The sequence below is a fragment of the Oryctolagus cuniculus genome, chromosome 2 (genome assembly GCF_051225735.1).
Source record: "Oryctolagus cuniculus isolate XC-2025 breed Fujian yellow rabbit chromosome 2, ASM5122573v1, whole genome shotgun sequence".
Classification (NCBI taxonomy): domain Eukaryota; kingdom Metazoa; phylum Chordata; class Mammalia; order Lagomorpha; family Leporidae; genus Oryctolagus; species Oryctolagus cuniculus.
This window is the reverse complement of record NC_142868.1, coordinates 189,787,658-189,805,259: the sequence shown is the minus strand read 5'-3', so window position 1 is coordinate 189,805,259 and position 17,602 is coordinate 189,787,658. Positions and strand designations below refer to the sequence as shown.

Sequence of the window (17,602 nt, the reverse complement as noted above, 5' to 3'; positions counted from 1 at the left end):
ATACTAATCAAATCACACAGAAGGCTGCTTAGAAACTCAAATTTTTGAAAAAATCATTAAGAAGGGCAGGAGGGCTGGCATTTGGCATTGTGGTATAGCAGGTGAAACCCACCACCTGCGACGCCAGCATTCCATAAAGGTGCCAGCTGCTCCACTTCTGATTGCGCTCCCTGCTAATATGTCTGGGAAAGCAGAGGAGAATGGCTCAAGTGCATGGGGCCCCGCACCCACATGGGAAACCCAGAGGAAGCTCCTGGTTCCTGGCTTCAGACCAGCCCAGCCCTGAATGTTCTGGGCATTTGGGGAGTGAACCAGCAGATGGAAGACCTCTCTGTTTCTTCTTTCTCTCTGTTTTGTTCAAATAAATAAAATAAATCTTTAAAAAAAAAAAAAAAGGGAGAGGGCCAGCACTTTGTTGTAGTGGATCCTGCGGCATCCCATACGGATGTCTTTTTGAATCCCAGCTGCTGCACTTCTGATCCAGCTCCCTGCTAATGTGCCTGCAAAACAGCAGACAATGGGGCCCAAGAACATGGACCATTACACTCACGTGGGTGACATGGAAGTTCCTGCCTTCTGGCTTTGGACCAGCCCAGCTCTGGCTGTTGCTGCCATTTGGGGGGTGTGAACTAATGGGTGAATGGGTGGAAGATTCTCTGTCTCTGTCTCTGTCTCTCTCTCTCTCTGTCTCTCTCCCCCCCCCCTCCTCTCATGCTCCCCCACCCTTCTCCCCCATCTTTCAAATAAAGAAATTTATCTTTAAAAAGAATAATTAGGAGTAATTTTACCATGGAGGAATACAATGAATACCAGCTTAATTAAATTACTAATGACCAATAATAGGCTAATAGACTGACATCATGAGCCTTTCAGTCTGGTAAGTTGAGAAAGATACCACACCATCTACACAATAATTTTGCCAAAAGAGAATTTTATCATGAGAAAATGATACAATGAATCCCAAGTGCTGAGCATCCTGCAGAACCACCATCCTGCCAGTCCCTTCAGAAGTACAGGTGTCAAAAGCTAGAGGTTTAGACACAGCCTATGGTGCCCCTATCTCATATCAGAGTGCTGGTTTGAGGCCTGGCTACTCTACTTCTGATCCAGCTTCCAGATTAATGTGTACCTGAGAGGCAGGTCCCTGTTACCCAAGTGGGAGTTCCAGCATCCCGTCTTTGGCCTGTCCCATACCTGGCTATTGCATGGATTTTGGGAGTAAACCAGTGGTTGAAGATCTTCCCTTCTGTCCCCTCTCTCACTCTACCTTTCAAATAAAATGAAAATAGGTAGATAGATATAGATAGATAAATAAATAATTTTTTAAAATGCTAGAAGGATAAATGTTTGGCCTAACAATTAAGCTGCTGATTAAGATGCCCATGTCAGACATTGGAGTGCTTGAATTTGATATCTGGCTCTGATTCCTGATTTCAAGTTCCTGCTAATGCAGACAGATGGCTCAAGTATTCTCCCCCAGGAGAGATTCAGATTGAGATGATCACTTTCTGTTCCACCATAGCCATCCCGCAGCCATTACAGGCATTTAGGGAGTGAATCAGCAAAGAAGCTCATTCTCTTTCTCTCTCAAATAAATACATATTTTAAAAATTTAGAAGGAAATCTTCTTGGTTTGTAAGAGATTAAAGAAATATGACAGTTCAAGCAGCATGTTGTGATCCTGATTGAATTCTGTATTTTTTTAAGTCATAAAAGACATTTTTAGTACAGTTGGGGAAATTTCATATGAGTGTCATATTGAATAACACTGTTGTATCAAGGTTAAATTTCCTGAGTGTGATAGTTGTGTTGTGGCCATGTAGTAACATAAATAGGCTGCAGTATTTAGGGCCTTGTGCCCTGAGGGATGTCAGCAACTAACTTGTAAATGGAGAAAATATGGGACAAAATGCTAACAATTGGTGCATCTTGATGAGGATTTGTGAGTTTTCCTCTTACTGTTTTGTGGCTTTTCTAAAGGTGTAAAAATTTTCCAAATAAAAGTTTAGAGAGGAAGTATCAAGGGAGAAAAGATAAACCACAAAGGAATGACAGTCTGATACGCACATCTTTCATAGTTGTCACCAGTGCCTGAAGATGATGGAGTCATGTCAAAGTACTGATTAAAAGTAATTGATAACTTACAAGTCAAATATTCACAAGAAAGGTATTTTCAGACATAAAAGACTAAAAGAGGGACCAGCGTTGTAGCATATTGAGTAAAGCTACTGCCTGTGATGCCAGCATCCCATATGAGTGCTGGTTCGTGTCCCTTCTGCCCCATTCCAATCCAGCTCCTTGCTGGTAGCCTGAGAAAGGCAGTGGAAGATGGTCCAAGTGCTTGGGTCCCTAATATAAATACTATTTACCCAATATTAAAATTGCCTTTTAATAAACTAATCCAAGGAATAACCAAGAAGTAATCCCTCATGATAGTTTTACTTAAGTAAAGATTAAAGAAAATTAAAGTATTTCATCTATAAATTGAAAATTTCCAAATAACTCATGTAATTAGAAGTCATTAAATAAATTTGTTTTTCAGAATTGTTAAGAACCGAATCAGAAATGGAATTAATTGCTTTGAAATAGAATGGGAAAAGCCTGGTATGTATTCACTGTAAGCAAAAAATTTTAAGATTTGAACATATACATGCAATAAATATTGTGTGTATGTGTGCGTGTGTGTGTGTATGTGTGCGTGTGTATTACATAAAATCATAAAGAAACCTACATATGCACTATGGATTAATTTCATAGTTACCTGTTTATTTTAAATATCTTTTGACGAATATTAACATGAACTTCAATTCGTTTTATTTTCATGTCCTAAAATTTGTTTTGTGATGCTTAAAATAATACTGAAATTGTTTTTATTTCTGTATCTCAAAATGCTTTCACAGTGGTTTGGTTATGAATTTCATGTACTTACAGAGCTGGCTGTAAAGTGAGGGTGCTAAAGAGCACCTGGGATTTTCTTCCTCTCCTCTTTGCTCTGTTTAATTTTCATGGAGATTCACAATGGTCAGATTACTCTTAATTTCTGCTCCAAACAAGGATTATGTGAGCTCTAGGTTAGGACCCAATCTAGAAGCAAGTAAAGCATAGACAACTTAAAATGGAAAATGATCCTAAGTTTATTTCTGTTTGGATTTGAAATTAGACTGTGTGATTATATTTGGATGATCGAGAGAATATATTTATTCCATGAAAGCTTAAGTTGTAGGTAATTGATGAGTAAAATTATAAAGAATTAGGGGCCAGCATTGTGGAGTAGCAGGTAAAGAGGCTGCCTGTGATGCCAGCATCCCATATGGGTGCTGGTTCAAGTCCTGGCTACTCCACTTTTGATCCAGTTCTCTGCTAAAGTGCCTGGGAAAGCAGCAAAAGATGATCCAAGTGCTTGGGCCCCAGTACCCATGTGGGAGAACCAGAAGAAGCTCCTGGCTCCTGGCTTTGGTCTGGCCCAGCCCTAGCCTTTGCAGCTATTTGGGGAATGTACAAGTGAAAGGAAGATCTTTCTCTGTGTGCTCCCTGTTTCTCTGTAACGCTGCCTTTAAAATAAAATAAATCTTAAAGAAAAAAAAAACAGATAACTATTCTAAGCAATCATAGGAAGATAGAAGGCAGAGAATTTTATAGACTGTTTAGGAACAATTCCACCAGCTACCGTATCCTTAGGAAAGAAAATTATATTAACCCAGTTTAGTAGCGCCTCTCCCCTGTCTAGAAGTAGATCCGGTACTCACTTTCACTCATCCTTTTAGAGCTAACCTTTAAGGGAGAAAATGTATTCCAAGTTAGTAACTAAAAAACATGTTAATATCACCTGTTTCCTTTGTTTCTGCTTCTAACTTAAGAATCTAGTCTGCTATGTATATATGTAAATTAACATAGACATTCTCATTTCCATATATTAGCTTCTTGTGAGTCAAGTAAGAATGGTCATATGCTCAAGAAATCGCGTGAGGTTAACCTCTGAAAATAACAATATTTTTGTGATCCTTTTACTTCCATTGTTTTCAGAATCCATCATTAAAGAAAGCAGATGTTAAATTTCAGGAAACTGTCTATTCCATTCTTTACCTATAATTTTACCACTTACTAAATTAAAACCTCATCTCAACAAAATTTTCTGTTCTCTAAAATGCTACTACCATCTCTGAAGCAAGAGAGTTTAAAAGGCTCTCCTTCCAGCTCTTGCCAGGCAAAAGAAATTTTGGGGCCAGTACTGTGGCATAGCAGGTAAGGCCACTGCCTGTGATGCCAGCATCTCATATGGGCACTGGTTCTTGTCCCAGCTGCTCCACTTCCAATCCAGCTCCCTACTAGTAACCTGGGAAAAGCAATGGCCCAAGTACTTGCCCCCCTGCCACTCATATGGGAGACCTGGATGAAGCTCTTGGCTCCTGGCTTCAGCCTGGCCCAGCCTTGGCCACTGGTGGCCATCTGGGGAGTGAACCAGTGGGTAGAAGATCTCTTGTTCTCTCTGTCTTTTCCTCTCTCTCTCTCTAACCCTGACTTTCAAATAAGTAATAAAATAAATCTTCTAAAAAAGAAAAATTCTGGAGTAGTATCACTAGATTATTAGAGTAGATGTGTTATACAGCAAAATTTGCATTTGTAACTTAATTTCCATGGTAAACTTAGTTACCTGGAAACTTTGAATTGTTCCAATCTGTGATTTAGTCTGATTTGCTGTGTTTTTAATCTTGTAGAACATTATGTTACAGAAGACAAACAAAATGGACAGTTGGTTCTATCAACAATTGAAGAAGAATCATTGTTTGAAGCAGCGTATCCTGAGATTGTTGCTGTTTACCAACTACAAAAGTTAGAAATTAAAGGGAAGAAACAAAAGGGTAAGCATCAGGTTTGATAGCTATTTATACATCACACAAATGTCATTTGTGTTTCATTTGGATCTGTCTTTCCAAAATTTTCCTAAAAGTTCTCTACAGGCAGTAGTTTGTATTGTACTCTTGCTTCTTGGTCTTCACCTACTTCCTTTTAAAGCTGAAAAGTCAGAAATAAGCCATCCTATGTCTACGAACATTGCCAAGTGTTAGAATAATTATACTCACCAGTTATTGGGCAACTGCTGTATGTAACATATTTGGGGTTATAACTACATTATCTTTACTTCTCAGAATTTGGTGAGGAAAAGAACTTTGTTTTTTATAACTGTTCCCAGAGGGTAATATTTTGTAATAGTTCCAGAAATCTACTGAGCCCCCAAAAGGCAAAAACTGCTCATATAGAATATTTCTGATCTTAACTCTAGTTTATTTTTTAACCCAAGTTAAGGAAAAGAAAGTAGATGTTAATTATATTTTTTTTCTAGGTTTGAAAATTAAGCCTAAAGAAAATTTACCAGACTCAGATGATGCAGTGAATCTTCAATCAGAAATGACTTTAAAATCCACGTGTGAAATCTTTCCTAAGCAGAATTCCAAGTTAAATTTAGAAATTTCTCCCAATCCTACATTACCACAAGAAACTATCCCCGCCTCATTGAATGACTTCCATTTACCTGAAGATGATTCCCATCTGAATACCCAGGAACATTTCCTGTCTTCTCCAAGACCTTTGACTATCCAACAAATTAAAGCTGTCAGTAAGTATCCAACTTCAGAAGCTGGTCAACCCAGTTCTTCACCCTGTAGTAGATCAGAGATTGCTGATCTACACTTGAGCACCATTGACTGGGAAGGCACTTCTTTCAGTAATTCCCCAGCTATTCAAAGGAACACTTTCTCTTGTGGTATAAAATCAGAACTTAAATCAGAGCTCTCAGCCATTGCTGATTCCTTTGAAAATATCCCAGAACAATTATGTGAATCAGAACAGTGCACCTCAAACATAAATAAAGTGTTGGATTGGGATCTCCAAAAGATTAATCCTGAAGAGCATCTACTTTCCAGGGTTTCTGATTTATGTCTTCAAGATTTACCTTTAAGGGAACGACTGCAGATAAAATCATCGTATCCTCAGGAAAATGTACATAGAGATGTTGACTTGAAAACTTTGTCCCTAATTAGGGTAAAAGAATCTTGTATTGCTAATAGCACTGACTGTCCATCACATCTTTCTAAAGATCTTCCAGGAATTAATTTGCAAAATGAATCCAGGAACACTGAAGTTGTAAAAGGCCAACTGCTTCAAGAAAACTATAAAATAACTACTTCTGTACCGTTTCCTGGCAATAACACAACAGTGTTTAGAGCTAGACCACCAAATACAGCTTTACATCACAGTAGAAAAGTTGATACAGAAGCCTCCAAAAAAATTATAATGAAGAAAAGTGTTTGCCTTGACAGACAGTCATCTGATGAAGAAAGTACCCCAGCGTTTGAGGAAGCCAGGTATTCAACTCAAAAAATAAAGCATGGTTTTCAGAATAATCACCCAGCCCGATTCAAAGAAAATGACCACAACAACTTGAATAATCCTAAACTACTGATTAAAGAAACTGAAAAATATATTGAACCTTATGAAACAGCTGGAAATGAAGAGAATTGTTTCCCTGATCTAACAAAAAAGTCTCTGAATTTTCCCCAATGTCATCAGAAAGTAGACTACCACCCTGGTATTTGTTTGGATAGTCCACTTCCTTTATCCCAGAGATTAAAACTCAGGTTTAAGGACACTTGAAATTTGAAATACTAAAGTATAACATATTTGAATACTGTGAGCATTAACAGAGGGAAGGTGTCCTATTAATATTAGGTAGAAAAATTTAATGGTGCTCCATATGTGATGAAACACTTTTGCCATTTTAATCAAAATTATAATTTTTAAATGTTACCTGAGACGTTGCTTTTAAAAGATGATCCTCTGGTGAAGGCTTCAGATAATGTATATTTTTTAAATATATTTTTGCCATTTCTAATATAATTATTGTTAAGTTACATGGCTTTAAAATGTTAGATGTAGTCCTTGACAGAGTAAATGTTTCATCCATTTGCTCATTTTTACTTTCTCCTCCACAAGCCTCCAAAGCACTTATTTATATTTTGATTTGTTCCCAAGAGGGTAACTCTTTAATTGTCTTACAGTGTCTTCTAGTGTACCTTTCCTGGGAGTTAGGTTTTTTCCAGATGTGCAGATACTTTGTACTCTTTCATATTGGGTGATTTTATTCTCCTTCCTGATGTGCAAAACTGGAAAAGGAGAGATGGTGTCAGTACATGTAATCAAAATCACAGTTGTAATGGCTGGATAAACTAAGAAAAGTTGCTGCTTACATACCCCTCGTTCACAGGAATAGATAATGGAAGAAGATTTGGAAAACAGTGTATAAACGGCTCAGGATCACACAGCTAGTTAATAGTTTCCTTGCCTCCTAATTGTTTAGTTTGTCTATTTTTCTGTCACTTTTGTGTTAAAAATGAATCTATGCAATATTGACTTTAATACCACCAAATATTAAGTCTTGCATTCAAAATAAGTTTTGTACCTCTAGAGAGGTACTCAAACTTGAAACAAAACAGAGAAACTGTCTGTTCACAGATAGCAGTATCTCATATAAAGATCTGAAGGCATCCACTATAATATTAAAGCTGATAAATGAGTTCAGCAAGGTTACAGGGTATAATAATAGTGTACAAAAATCAATTGTATTTCTATATACTCACAGTGAATGCAAAATTAAGAAAATCCCATTTACAACAGTATCAACATGAATAAAATATTTGGGGATAAACAACAAAAAGTAGAAAATGAATACTTTTAAAATAAGAAACATTGAAATTAAAACAAATAATTGAGCCGGCGCCGTGGCTCAATAGGCTAATCCTCCACCTTGCGGCGCCGGCACACCGGGTTCTAGTCCCGGTTGGGGCGCCGGATTCTGTCCCGGTTGCCCCTCTTCCAGGCCAGCTCTCTGCTATGGCCAGGGAGTGCAGTGGAGGATGGCCCAGGTGCTTGGGCCCTGCACCCCATGGGAGACCAGGAAAAGCACCTGGCTCCTGGCTCCTGCCAGGATCAGCGCGGTGCGCCGGCTGCAGCGGCGGCCATTGGAGGGTGAACCAGCGGCAAAAGGAAGACCTTTCTCTCTCTGTCTCTCTCTCTCTCACTGTCCACTCTGCCTGTCAAAAAAAAAATAAAATAAAATAAAATAAAACAAATAATTGGAAAGACACATTCAAGGATCAGAAGACTTAAGACAGCGGTTCTTCCTGAACTGATGTACAGATTGACTATAATCTCCATCAGTTCCAGCTTGTTTCTGGGCAGGAACTGACAAGCCTATTCTAATGTTTATGTGGAAACTTAAGGGACACTGAATAACCAAGACAATCTTGAGGGGGAAAAAATGGAGGAGAAACCCTTATTGCAATGTGTTGTACTAGCATAAAGGTCAAAAATAGATCAATTATATAAAAGCAAGAGTCCAGAAATATGCATTCAGATTTATAGTCAGTTGATTTTCAACCAGAGTACCAAGAAAATTCAATAGAGACATAAGAATCATCCAACAAATGCTGCTGGGACTGTTTTGTGTCCTCATGAAAAAACAGTTTGAGCACTAACACTGAAAAAATAACGAATTCAGGATAGTCCAAAGACCTCAAAGTAGGAGCTAAAGCTAAAAAACTCTTAGAAGAAAACATAGACAAACCTTTGGGACTTTTGGGTTGTTGTATAAGCAACAACTAAAAAAAGTCGATAAAATAGACTTACACAAAACGAAAAATGTGTGTTTCAAAGAATATCATCAGAAGAGTGAAGCGGCAACTCATAAAATGGGAGGAAATATTTGTACATCATAAATGTGTAAAGTTGTATCTAGAGTGGTGTGTATAAAGATCTTACAGTTCAATAAAGACAAGAATGGGCAAAATATTTGAATAGATGTTTCTCTAAAGGGGGTGAACCAACAGAAAAAAGAAGACCTTTCTCTCTTGTCTCTCTCACTGTCCACTCTGTCAAAAAAAAAAAAAAAAAAAAAGGATGTACAAATAACCATTAGCACATGAAAAAAATACTGGACATCATTAGTTATCCAGAAAATGAAATGAAACCCCACAGAATACCATTTCATGCCCAATAGGGTAACTAGAATCAGAGACTAAGCATTAACAAAGATGTGGAGAAATTGGAACCTTCCTTAACCTGCTGGTAGAAACATAAAATGGACAGCCACTTTGGCAAAAGTTTGATGAGTCCTTGAATAGTTAAACATAGAAATACTATATGATTCAGCAATTCTACCCCCAAAATAACATACCCAAGAGAAATTAAAACATGTCCATATGAAAACCTGTGCGTACATGTTCATACCAGCATTACTCATAATAGCTAAAAAGAACCCAGCTGGCTAAAAAGGGTAAATATAATGTATTAATGCTCAGTTCAATTCTATATAAACTTATCCTCTTCAACACCTAAAAAGACTATATGGCCATCTTTCAAATATTCAGAAAGAAAAATGCCTTTTAAACAATTCCTTGGGCCAATGTGGTGTAGTAAGTTAAGCCTCTGCCTGCAGCCTGGGCATCCCGTATGGGCACTGGTTTAAGTCCCGGCTGCTGCACTTCCAATGCAACTTGCTACAAATGGCCTGGGAAAGCAGCAGAGGATGGTCCAAGTGCTTGGGTCCCTGTACCCATGTGGGAGACCAGGAAGAAGCTTCTGGCCTCTGGTTTCAGATTAGTCCAGTTCACTATTGCGACCGTTTGTGGAGTGAACCAGCAGGTGGAAGCCCTCTCCCTCTGTCTGTAACTTTGGCTCTCAAATAAATAAAAAAATAGATTTGAAAAAAAAAAGTTTCTTCAGGAATCAGCTTATCTTGAATTAATTCACTCTGGTGTATGATAGTTTGGGACCATCCAGTCCAGTACAGTAAATGCTTGCAAGAATATCCAGAGGTATTCTTTTTAAGAGTCTTAAAATTTTATGTTCACTTAATTTTCATTTTACTAGAAAGGCAGAGAAACAGAGACAGAGATCTTCCATCTGCTGGTTTTTTCTCCATATATCCTCATCAGCCACATTGGGAAAGGCCAAAGTTAGGAGCCCAGAGCCCCAGGTCTGGCACATGGATGGCAGGAACTGCATGCTTGAACCATCACCTGCTGCCTGCAAGGGTACACAATCAGGAAGCTGAATTCAGGAGAACAGCAAGGTCTTGAACCCAGGCAGTTGAATATGGGATACAGGTATCCCAAGAAGCATCTTAACTGTTGCACAAAATGTTCTTGATTTTATGAGGTGAAAACAAAATTAGTAGGACCTGATCTAGACTCATTTTGCTGCATACGTAATATAGGCATAAACATGGATTCTGATACCAACTTTTACATTGTTCAAACTCCAGAATTCTCAATGACCAGGTTATCCCAGTTCTGTTTCAAGCATTCTGATTTCTTGTTCTTTGCTAATCTGGTCATGATATTGCTGGTAGACTTTTATCATGTGTAGCTGTTTATGTATTTGCTCACCACTTCACTGTCTTGCTAAGAAAATTTCTCCAAATTTCTTTACGAAAGATCTACCTCTTCCTGGATCCTGGAATTGTTTTCCCCCTCTTGTCTCCATGTTAAGGCCCTGTTCTGTTCTTTATATTCTAGCTTTTGTAAGATAGCTTAGTTCCTTGGGGGTTTTTATTTCAGATTTTGCAATGAAGAGATCTTTTTCCTCTTGTGTAATATGGCTCAAACCTTGTTGGATATGCCTAATTTCAATTCTTTTCTGTTACAGAATTTCTCTGACCTTGTCATTTTTCTGAGACTCATGCATTCAAATAATTATGTAACATCTATTATAGTACAGGCATTGTGCTGGGCCTTGGAGGTGTAGCAGTGAATGATGTCTATAAGGTTGTCTTAATATCTATTAAGTTTCTGCCACCAATGTACATTATAGACATTTGGTAAATGGCAATCATGTTAGTTACCACCATTTAGAAGGAGGACTCAGATTTCGTTTCAAGCTGGAACAGCCAAGCAGCCCTTTGGGTAAAAAGGTGAACACTGCAACACTACTAGGGGGCAGTGTGAAGGTGGGAAGAGATGTTTTCAGAAAAAGGAGGCTCTAGCTTAATGTCACAAAGGGGATTCTAAAAGATGTGATATTTGAGCTGATACAATACTAGAAAAAGACTAATGTGCTCACTGAAGTCAACTAATAAAAGTTTATGGAAATGGAATTGAAAGGTAAGTTTTAGTGTGCCAAATCTTGAAATTCGTGTATAGTTTTCATAATTATTTTTTCATGAGATCTTTGAAGGCCTCCTGTTTGCATAGATGTTAAAATTACACTAAAACTTAATGTTTTACTTTCATTTTCCATGAATTTTTGAAGCACCCATGTATAGTATTAATCCAGTCACCTAATGTATTTACTGAACACCTCTTTTGTGCAAAGCTTTTAGACTTATCTGTATATAAGAGCCAGCTGGTAACTTCATGAGCTTAAAATAACTTCTTCAGGCCATCCAGCTGGAAAAGGCTAAAGCTGAGATTAGAACTCAGATATGTTTCATTAGTGAAGGCAATTCCGTGTATTTATGTATCCACTCTTCACACAGTTAATAATTCAAGTAGTACCACAAGAATCTTTCTTGACCTTTTCATCAAAAAGAATTCCCCATTACTCCCTATCCCCTGATCCTGCCATATTTTTCTTTGCACTTATCAGTACCTGACATTTTTTAAATGATCTGTTTCCAAAACTACAATGCAAACTTATTGAAGGCAGGTACTTAGCCTTTTTTCTCTTCACAGAGTATCAGAGCAGTGCTTGGCACATTAACTTCTAGATGCATGAAGTCCTCCTCCAACCCTCACTAGCTCCCCACCAATGCACAGTGGTTATACTCTGCAAAATATGGTATAGGAACTACACAAGCTTGAGGCAGCCGGCTTCAGCTTCAGGCATTCACATCTATGACTACTTGTGAATTATTGTCTCTGCCTGCAATGCCTGTTCCTCCCGTATTAGCCAGACACATTCCTTCATCTGCCAAGGACCAGCTCAAATGTCAGGACCTCTCTAATTCCAAGCAGATTTAGTTGTTCTATTTGTGTCCCTAAAGACATTGCACATTCCTGTGATGACATCACATTTCATTCACTCATGCAACACGGTTTAGTGGAGTGTCCTATGTAGAAGGGATAGTCCCTTTTTAAGAACATATCTATATCCCCATAGGACGAGATCTCTGAGCATAGGAATCAAACATTACTTATTTTTGTATCCCTCAGAGCCCTGCCAAGGATTTGACATAAATGCTTTCCTGTTCCGCCAACTCATTTACTCTTCCAAGACAGTATAAATATGGAGTCCTTAAAGGCAGACATCACTTCCTTGGATTCCTATTATTCCTTATGGGCTCCTAAATACATGGTGCATTATTATCGCCCACATCAGCCTGTGAGCATCCTAAGGGCAGAACAATTTGTATTTCCAAATCTGCAGCACCTAGCAGAGGAGCTGGCACCCAAAGCATTCTGTGAGTAGGTGCTGACTGACCCGGCGAACCCAGGGGCTTGATTCTTCCATTATTCATCAAGAAAGACCAAATTCAACTGGATGGTTCCCTCTGTCAGCGTGATCACTAGTCGCCTTTAGCCATTTTAAGATGGCCTGGTGCGATGCTTGCTTCCTGGAGGTGCAGGGGCTAAAGCAACTGTTCCTGTTGTGCAGGTAGCATGTAGGATAAAACAGCTCAAATCATATTACTGAAGGTAGCCCCTCTTTCATCTGCAGATTAACACAGCAACGTTTATCGCCTCCTTCACCAGGAAACGCTTTCATCAGGCCCACTTAACAGCTTGCATGAGCCTCTTTCAAGGACTTGCTACATTGCCTTTAAGCGGACATGCTGCAGATCAGCACCTAACGCATGGCCCAGTGATAGTCCTGAGAAACGGCATCTTTTCTCATGATTGCCAGGATGGATTTAGCCCCAGACCAGATAAATTCAATAAAATGCATGTTGGGCAATGGAAGGGAAGTTCATCAGCAAAGTAGATTGATCCTTCTGTGGTTAGAATGACTTTTGCATATTTTATCAATGTTTGGGATAATTATTTTTGTAAGCACCAAAGTAGAACTTGATAAATAGGGATTTAAGTGTCAGGGCTTCCTCAACATTATTCTCTGCCAAGACCAATAAAGGCAAACACTGCATGCATATTTAGAGTAGATCTTGGATCAAAAACCTAATGATGCAATTCTCTCTTTGAAAAGTTTTACTTATTTATTTGAAAGGCAGGGGCAGGGGGAGACACAGGAACCAGGAACTCCATCTGAGTCTCCCACTGCCAAGCACTGGGCCATAACCCACTACCTCCCAGTATATTAGCTGGAAGCTGGATCAGAAGTGGAAGATCTGTGACTTATTTGAGCTGGCACTGTACTATGGAATGTAGCAGCTTGACCCACTGTATCACAATGCCTGCCTGTGTTCATCATCATAATTTCTTTTTTTTTTTATTTGAAAGGCAAGGTGACAGGAGGGGAGAGACAGAGAGAGATAGGAATTCCATTTCTGGTTCACTCCCCAAATGGCCAGAACGACCCAGGGCTGGGCCAAGCCAAACCCAGGAGCTTCCTCTGGGTCTCCCACATGGGTGCAGGGGCCCAAGGACCTGGGCTGTTCGCTGCTTTCCCAGGCCATAGAAGGGAGCTGTATCGGAAGTGGAGCAGCCGGGATTCGAACCGGCGCCCATATGGGATGCTGGCACTGCGGGCCTTGGTTTTAACCCACTGCGCCACAGCGCCGGGCCCCAATCATCATCATAATTTCATGTACCATTTGGCATATACATGTCTTTCAACTGAGTAAAGTCTGAAAGGACTACCCTTAAAAATGCTTTGAATATGAAAATGAGAATGAACAATTTATGAAATACCCATGTGAAATACACTAGGAGTCCTTTTCCTTTTTGTTGGTAAGCAATACTGATTGTGATAACTGCCATAATGTAATTATTATTGCTAAACCATTTACCTCTTTGTTAAGTTGAAAATGCTGACTGTGGGTGGTAGGTGGCTTATTTTACAGGTTTATTTTTCCCAACACAAATGTCTCTAACCCAGGTCCTATGAAAGTCCCATGACTTCACAGCTTGGATGGTACAATTAGAGATGTCAAAGAACTCATACAATCAGGTCTCCTACATCCTACTTATTACTTGCCATGTCCACTGTGGTTCATAACCATAAATGATACCTTTAAAAGGTATCTTATTGGGGCTGACATTGTGGCATTTTGGGTTAAACGATTTCTTGTGATGCTGGCATCCCATATCAGAGTGCCTACTTGAGTCCTGACTACTCCACTTCCAATGCAACTCACTACTAATTCACCTGGGAAAGCAGTGGAAGATGGCCTGAGTGCTTGGGCGCCTGCACCAATGTGGGAAACCTGGTCTGGATCAGCCCAGGCTGCTGTGACCATTGGAGAGTGAATCAGCAGGTGGAAAACTCCCCCTCTGTTTTCTACCCCCTCTTTCAAATAAACAATAGATCTTTAAAAAAAATAAATTTTAAATTATGTCATTATAATCTATAATTTTTTGAGACAGAAATTATCTCTAGTTTACATATGAGGAAAAAAGAAACAATTGGGCATCAGTGAGTACAAGTGGGATCACACAGTTCCGAAGTCTTGTGCAAAACATTAGTGCGTGTTGGGAGAATACAAATGACAGAATGTGATGTGCCATGTACTTCACCAGTTTCCTTAAATTGAAAGGCAAGCACTATTATACCCTACTAAGTAGGCTAAGAGAAGTTAAGGAACTAAATGGAACTAAGAACAGCATCTAGTCAACAGTAGAGCCAGGGTTAGAACCCATAGGTCGTCTAACCTCAAAGCTTGCTCTCGCTCCCCACTCCTTCCTGCCTCTTTGGCAAAAATTCTGCCCTCTAGGTGCTCCCCTTTACTCCAGATCCATAGCACTATAAGGAAATCAACCATTAGAGAAACATAATGACCTCAGGTGACCCGATTTAAAGAAAACTCACTGCAGATGTCCTTTGTCTTGTGGCCTAATGGGAGCTGTGACTGGCTACTGTGGCCCAGAGTTGCTAGACAATTTTTGTGTTTCAATCCCTAAGTCAAGAAATGTCAAAATTGAAAGCACAGTTTCTGATGATGGTATATCACTTTCACACCACCAGAAAGCCAAAAAAAAAAAAAAAAAAAAAAAGTAAGAAAAGCCACTGTAAGTTGGTAGGGAGGGAACCTTCTGTTAGATTCTGGGTCAGAATCTCAGAAAACCGATCTTTCACCTTTCAGAAAATCACAAACTTCATTCCAATTCTCAGAATTAAAATTAACTACCACAGCCAACACTTGGGGGTTGGGTACATGAGGAAGGGGTAAGATGAGACAGGGTTCTAAATGTCCAGAAATTTTGTCTGCTTCCTTCAAAGCTCTAGCCACCAGGGACAGATAGTCCTCAGTATGAGGCCATCTGCAAGTTCTTGGTAAAGCACTGGTCAAGAGCATATCTTTTTGTTTGTTTAGAAGGGAGAGGGAGACATATTTTCCATTTGCTGGTTCACTCCCCAAAAGCCTGCAACAGCAGGGGCTGGGCACAGCCAAAGCCAAGATACTGGAACTCCATCCAGGTCTCCCAGTGGGTTGCAGGAAACCAGAACCTGGGCTATCACCTGCTGCTTCCCAGGTGTGTTATCAGGAAGCTGGATTGGGGGCAGAGCAGATGGACTCAAATGCACACTTCAGTACTGGATATGGGCAGCAGCTTCACTCTATGCAAAATGCCTGCCCAGCATCGCTCTCTCTCTCTCTCTCTTTTTTTTTTTTTTTTTTTTTTTTTTTTTTTTTTTTTTTGACAGGCAGAGTGGACAGTAAGGGAGAGAGAAAGAGAGAAATCTGGTCTTCCTTCCATTGGTTGACCCCCTAAATGGCCGCTACGGCCAGCATGCTGTGGCCTGCGTGCTGCGCTGATCAGGAGCCTGGTGCCTCCTCCTGGTCTCCCACGCAGGTGCAAGACCCAAGGACTTGGGCCATCCTCCACTGCACTCCCGGGCCACAGCAGAGAGCTGACTGGAAGAGGAGCAACCGGGACAGAATCTGGCACCCCGACCAGGACTAGAACCCAGGGTGCTGGTGCCGCAGACGGATAATTAGCCTAGTGAGCTGCAGCGCCGGCCAGCATTGCTCTTTTTTAAGTGTCCATTTCTTTACTCTTGCTCAGTGCCTACAGTGAGCCAGGGCCTGTGCTAATTGTGTTCAATACATTGTTTAGTCATCTTTAAAGCAAGCCCCCAGGAAGTAAAGCAACAAGCCTGAGGTCCCGGTTAGTATTCAGAGCTCCTCCAAGTTGTACTGCCGTCTCCAGAGGGCGAGTACCATCTTCTCCTGCAGCAACCTACTGCAACAAGCTCCTCATCGATCCTCCTACCTCGAAGTGCTCCTGCCCTTCCTCAGCTCACAGTCCAGCCAGATAAACCTACAGAAAATGGAAGAGCTTCCCGAAGCTTCCTACCACACACAGTATAAACTCCTGTTTGTTTTTCAACATTTCATTTCAGAATAGTGTTAAATTTACAAAATAAACATTGTGAGGTAGTAATACACATAATGTTCCTATGCCCCTCACCCTACAGCTTCTATTTGTCACAATTAACTGCACCACACCCGGCTTCCCCTATTTTTTTATCCAAACTCCCTGCACCTCTCCCACCCCTCCTAGCTTCTAGTAATCAACATTCTGTGTTCAGATTGTTTTTTTTTTTTTTTTAATTTAGCTCACATACAAAGGAGAACGTGTTCTCTTTCTGGGTCAGGCTTATTCCACTCAACACATGATGTTCCCCAAGTCCATCCATTTTACAGAAAATGACAAGATTTCATTCTCTTTTTTATAGCTGAATAGCATCCCACTGTGTATATGCATCATATTTTCTTTGTCCATCTATGTGATGATGGACACCTTGCTTGATTCCGTGTTTTGGTTTTTGTGCACAGTGCTGCTATGAACATGATGAAGCAGGTACCCCTTTGATACAATGAGCCCACATCTTTCTAATATCCTTGAAGGAGTCTGTGATGTACTGTGGAGACTCCTGTCTCACTCACCTCATCTACTGCATCTCCCCAGGAGTTTGTTTCCTTTTTTAGTTTGTTTGTTTGAAAGATACCAACCTTATGCCACATTCTGGCTCTTGTACTTGCTACTCCCTCTTCATAGGCATCCTACAGCTCATTGGCTAGTAAAGAATGTATCACCAGACCAGTCTAAATTTTTCAGCTAGTACTTTGTAGGTGAAGAGCCACCTCCCCCTCTAACCCTCATGCCTCTTACTCTGTGTTATTTTCTTCAGAAATGATTATGTTTTATTTGTCTCCTATCATTAGAAAAAATAAACTTCCTGTTCTTTGTCATATTCCCAGGGTGTGAACAGTGCCTAACATTGTAGCTTGCACTTAGTGTATACATGTTGAATGAACAGAAGGATGAAGTTATTCTTTGAACCCAAAAGTGTCTGAAACCAAAATCCATGCTTTGAACCCCAGCAGCTTGCTGTAATTTTTGTCGATTTTTTATGATGAATTCAGTCCCGAGTGAGGCATAGTATATGGGAGTGTGTGGGTTATGTAGGAATAGCATACAGTCTTCTC

The 17,602-nt window shown here is 39.9% G+C and overlaps 1 protein-coding gene across 2 annotated transcripts in view; it reads left to right on the top strand.

Annotated features, from left to right (window-relative positions):
* The window catches only part of GEN1 (GEN1 structure-specific endonuclease), a 39,090-nt gene extending 30,248 nt beyond the window's left edge, over positions 1–8,842 (top strand). Inside the window, exons 12-14 of one of the 2 annotated variants that reach the window (XM_002710039.6) lie at positions 2,543–2,604; positions 4,716–4,859; positions 5,342–8,842. In XM_002710039.6, coding sequence (XP_002710085.2) covers positions 2,543–2,604; positions 4,716–4,859; positions 5,342–6,651 — 1,516 coding nt within the window. In that variant the 3' untranslated portion in view covers positions 6,652–8,842. The remainder of the gene's footprint in view (positions 1–2,542; positions 2,605–4,715; positions 4,860–5,341) is intronic. The other variant, XM_089327831.1, reaches the window with a different exon arrangement.
* Positions 8,843–17,602: the final 8,760 nt, after the last annotated feature.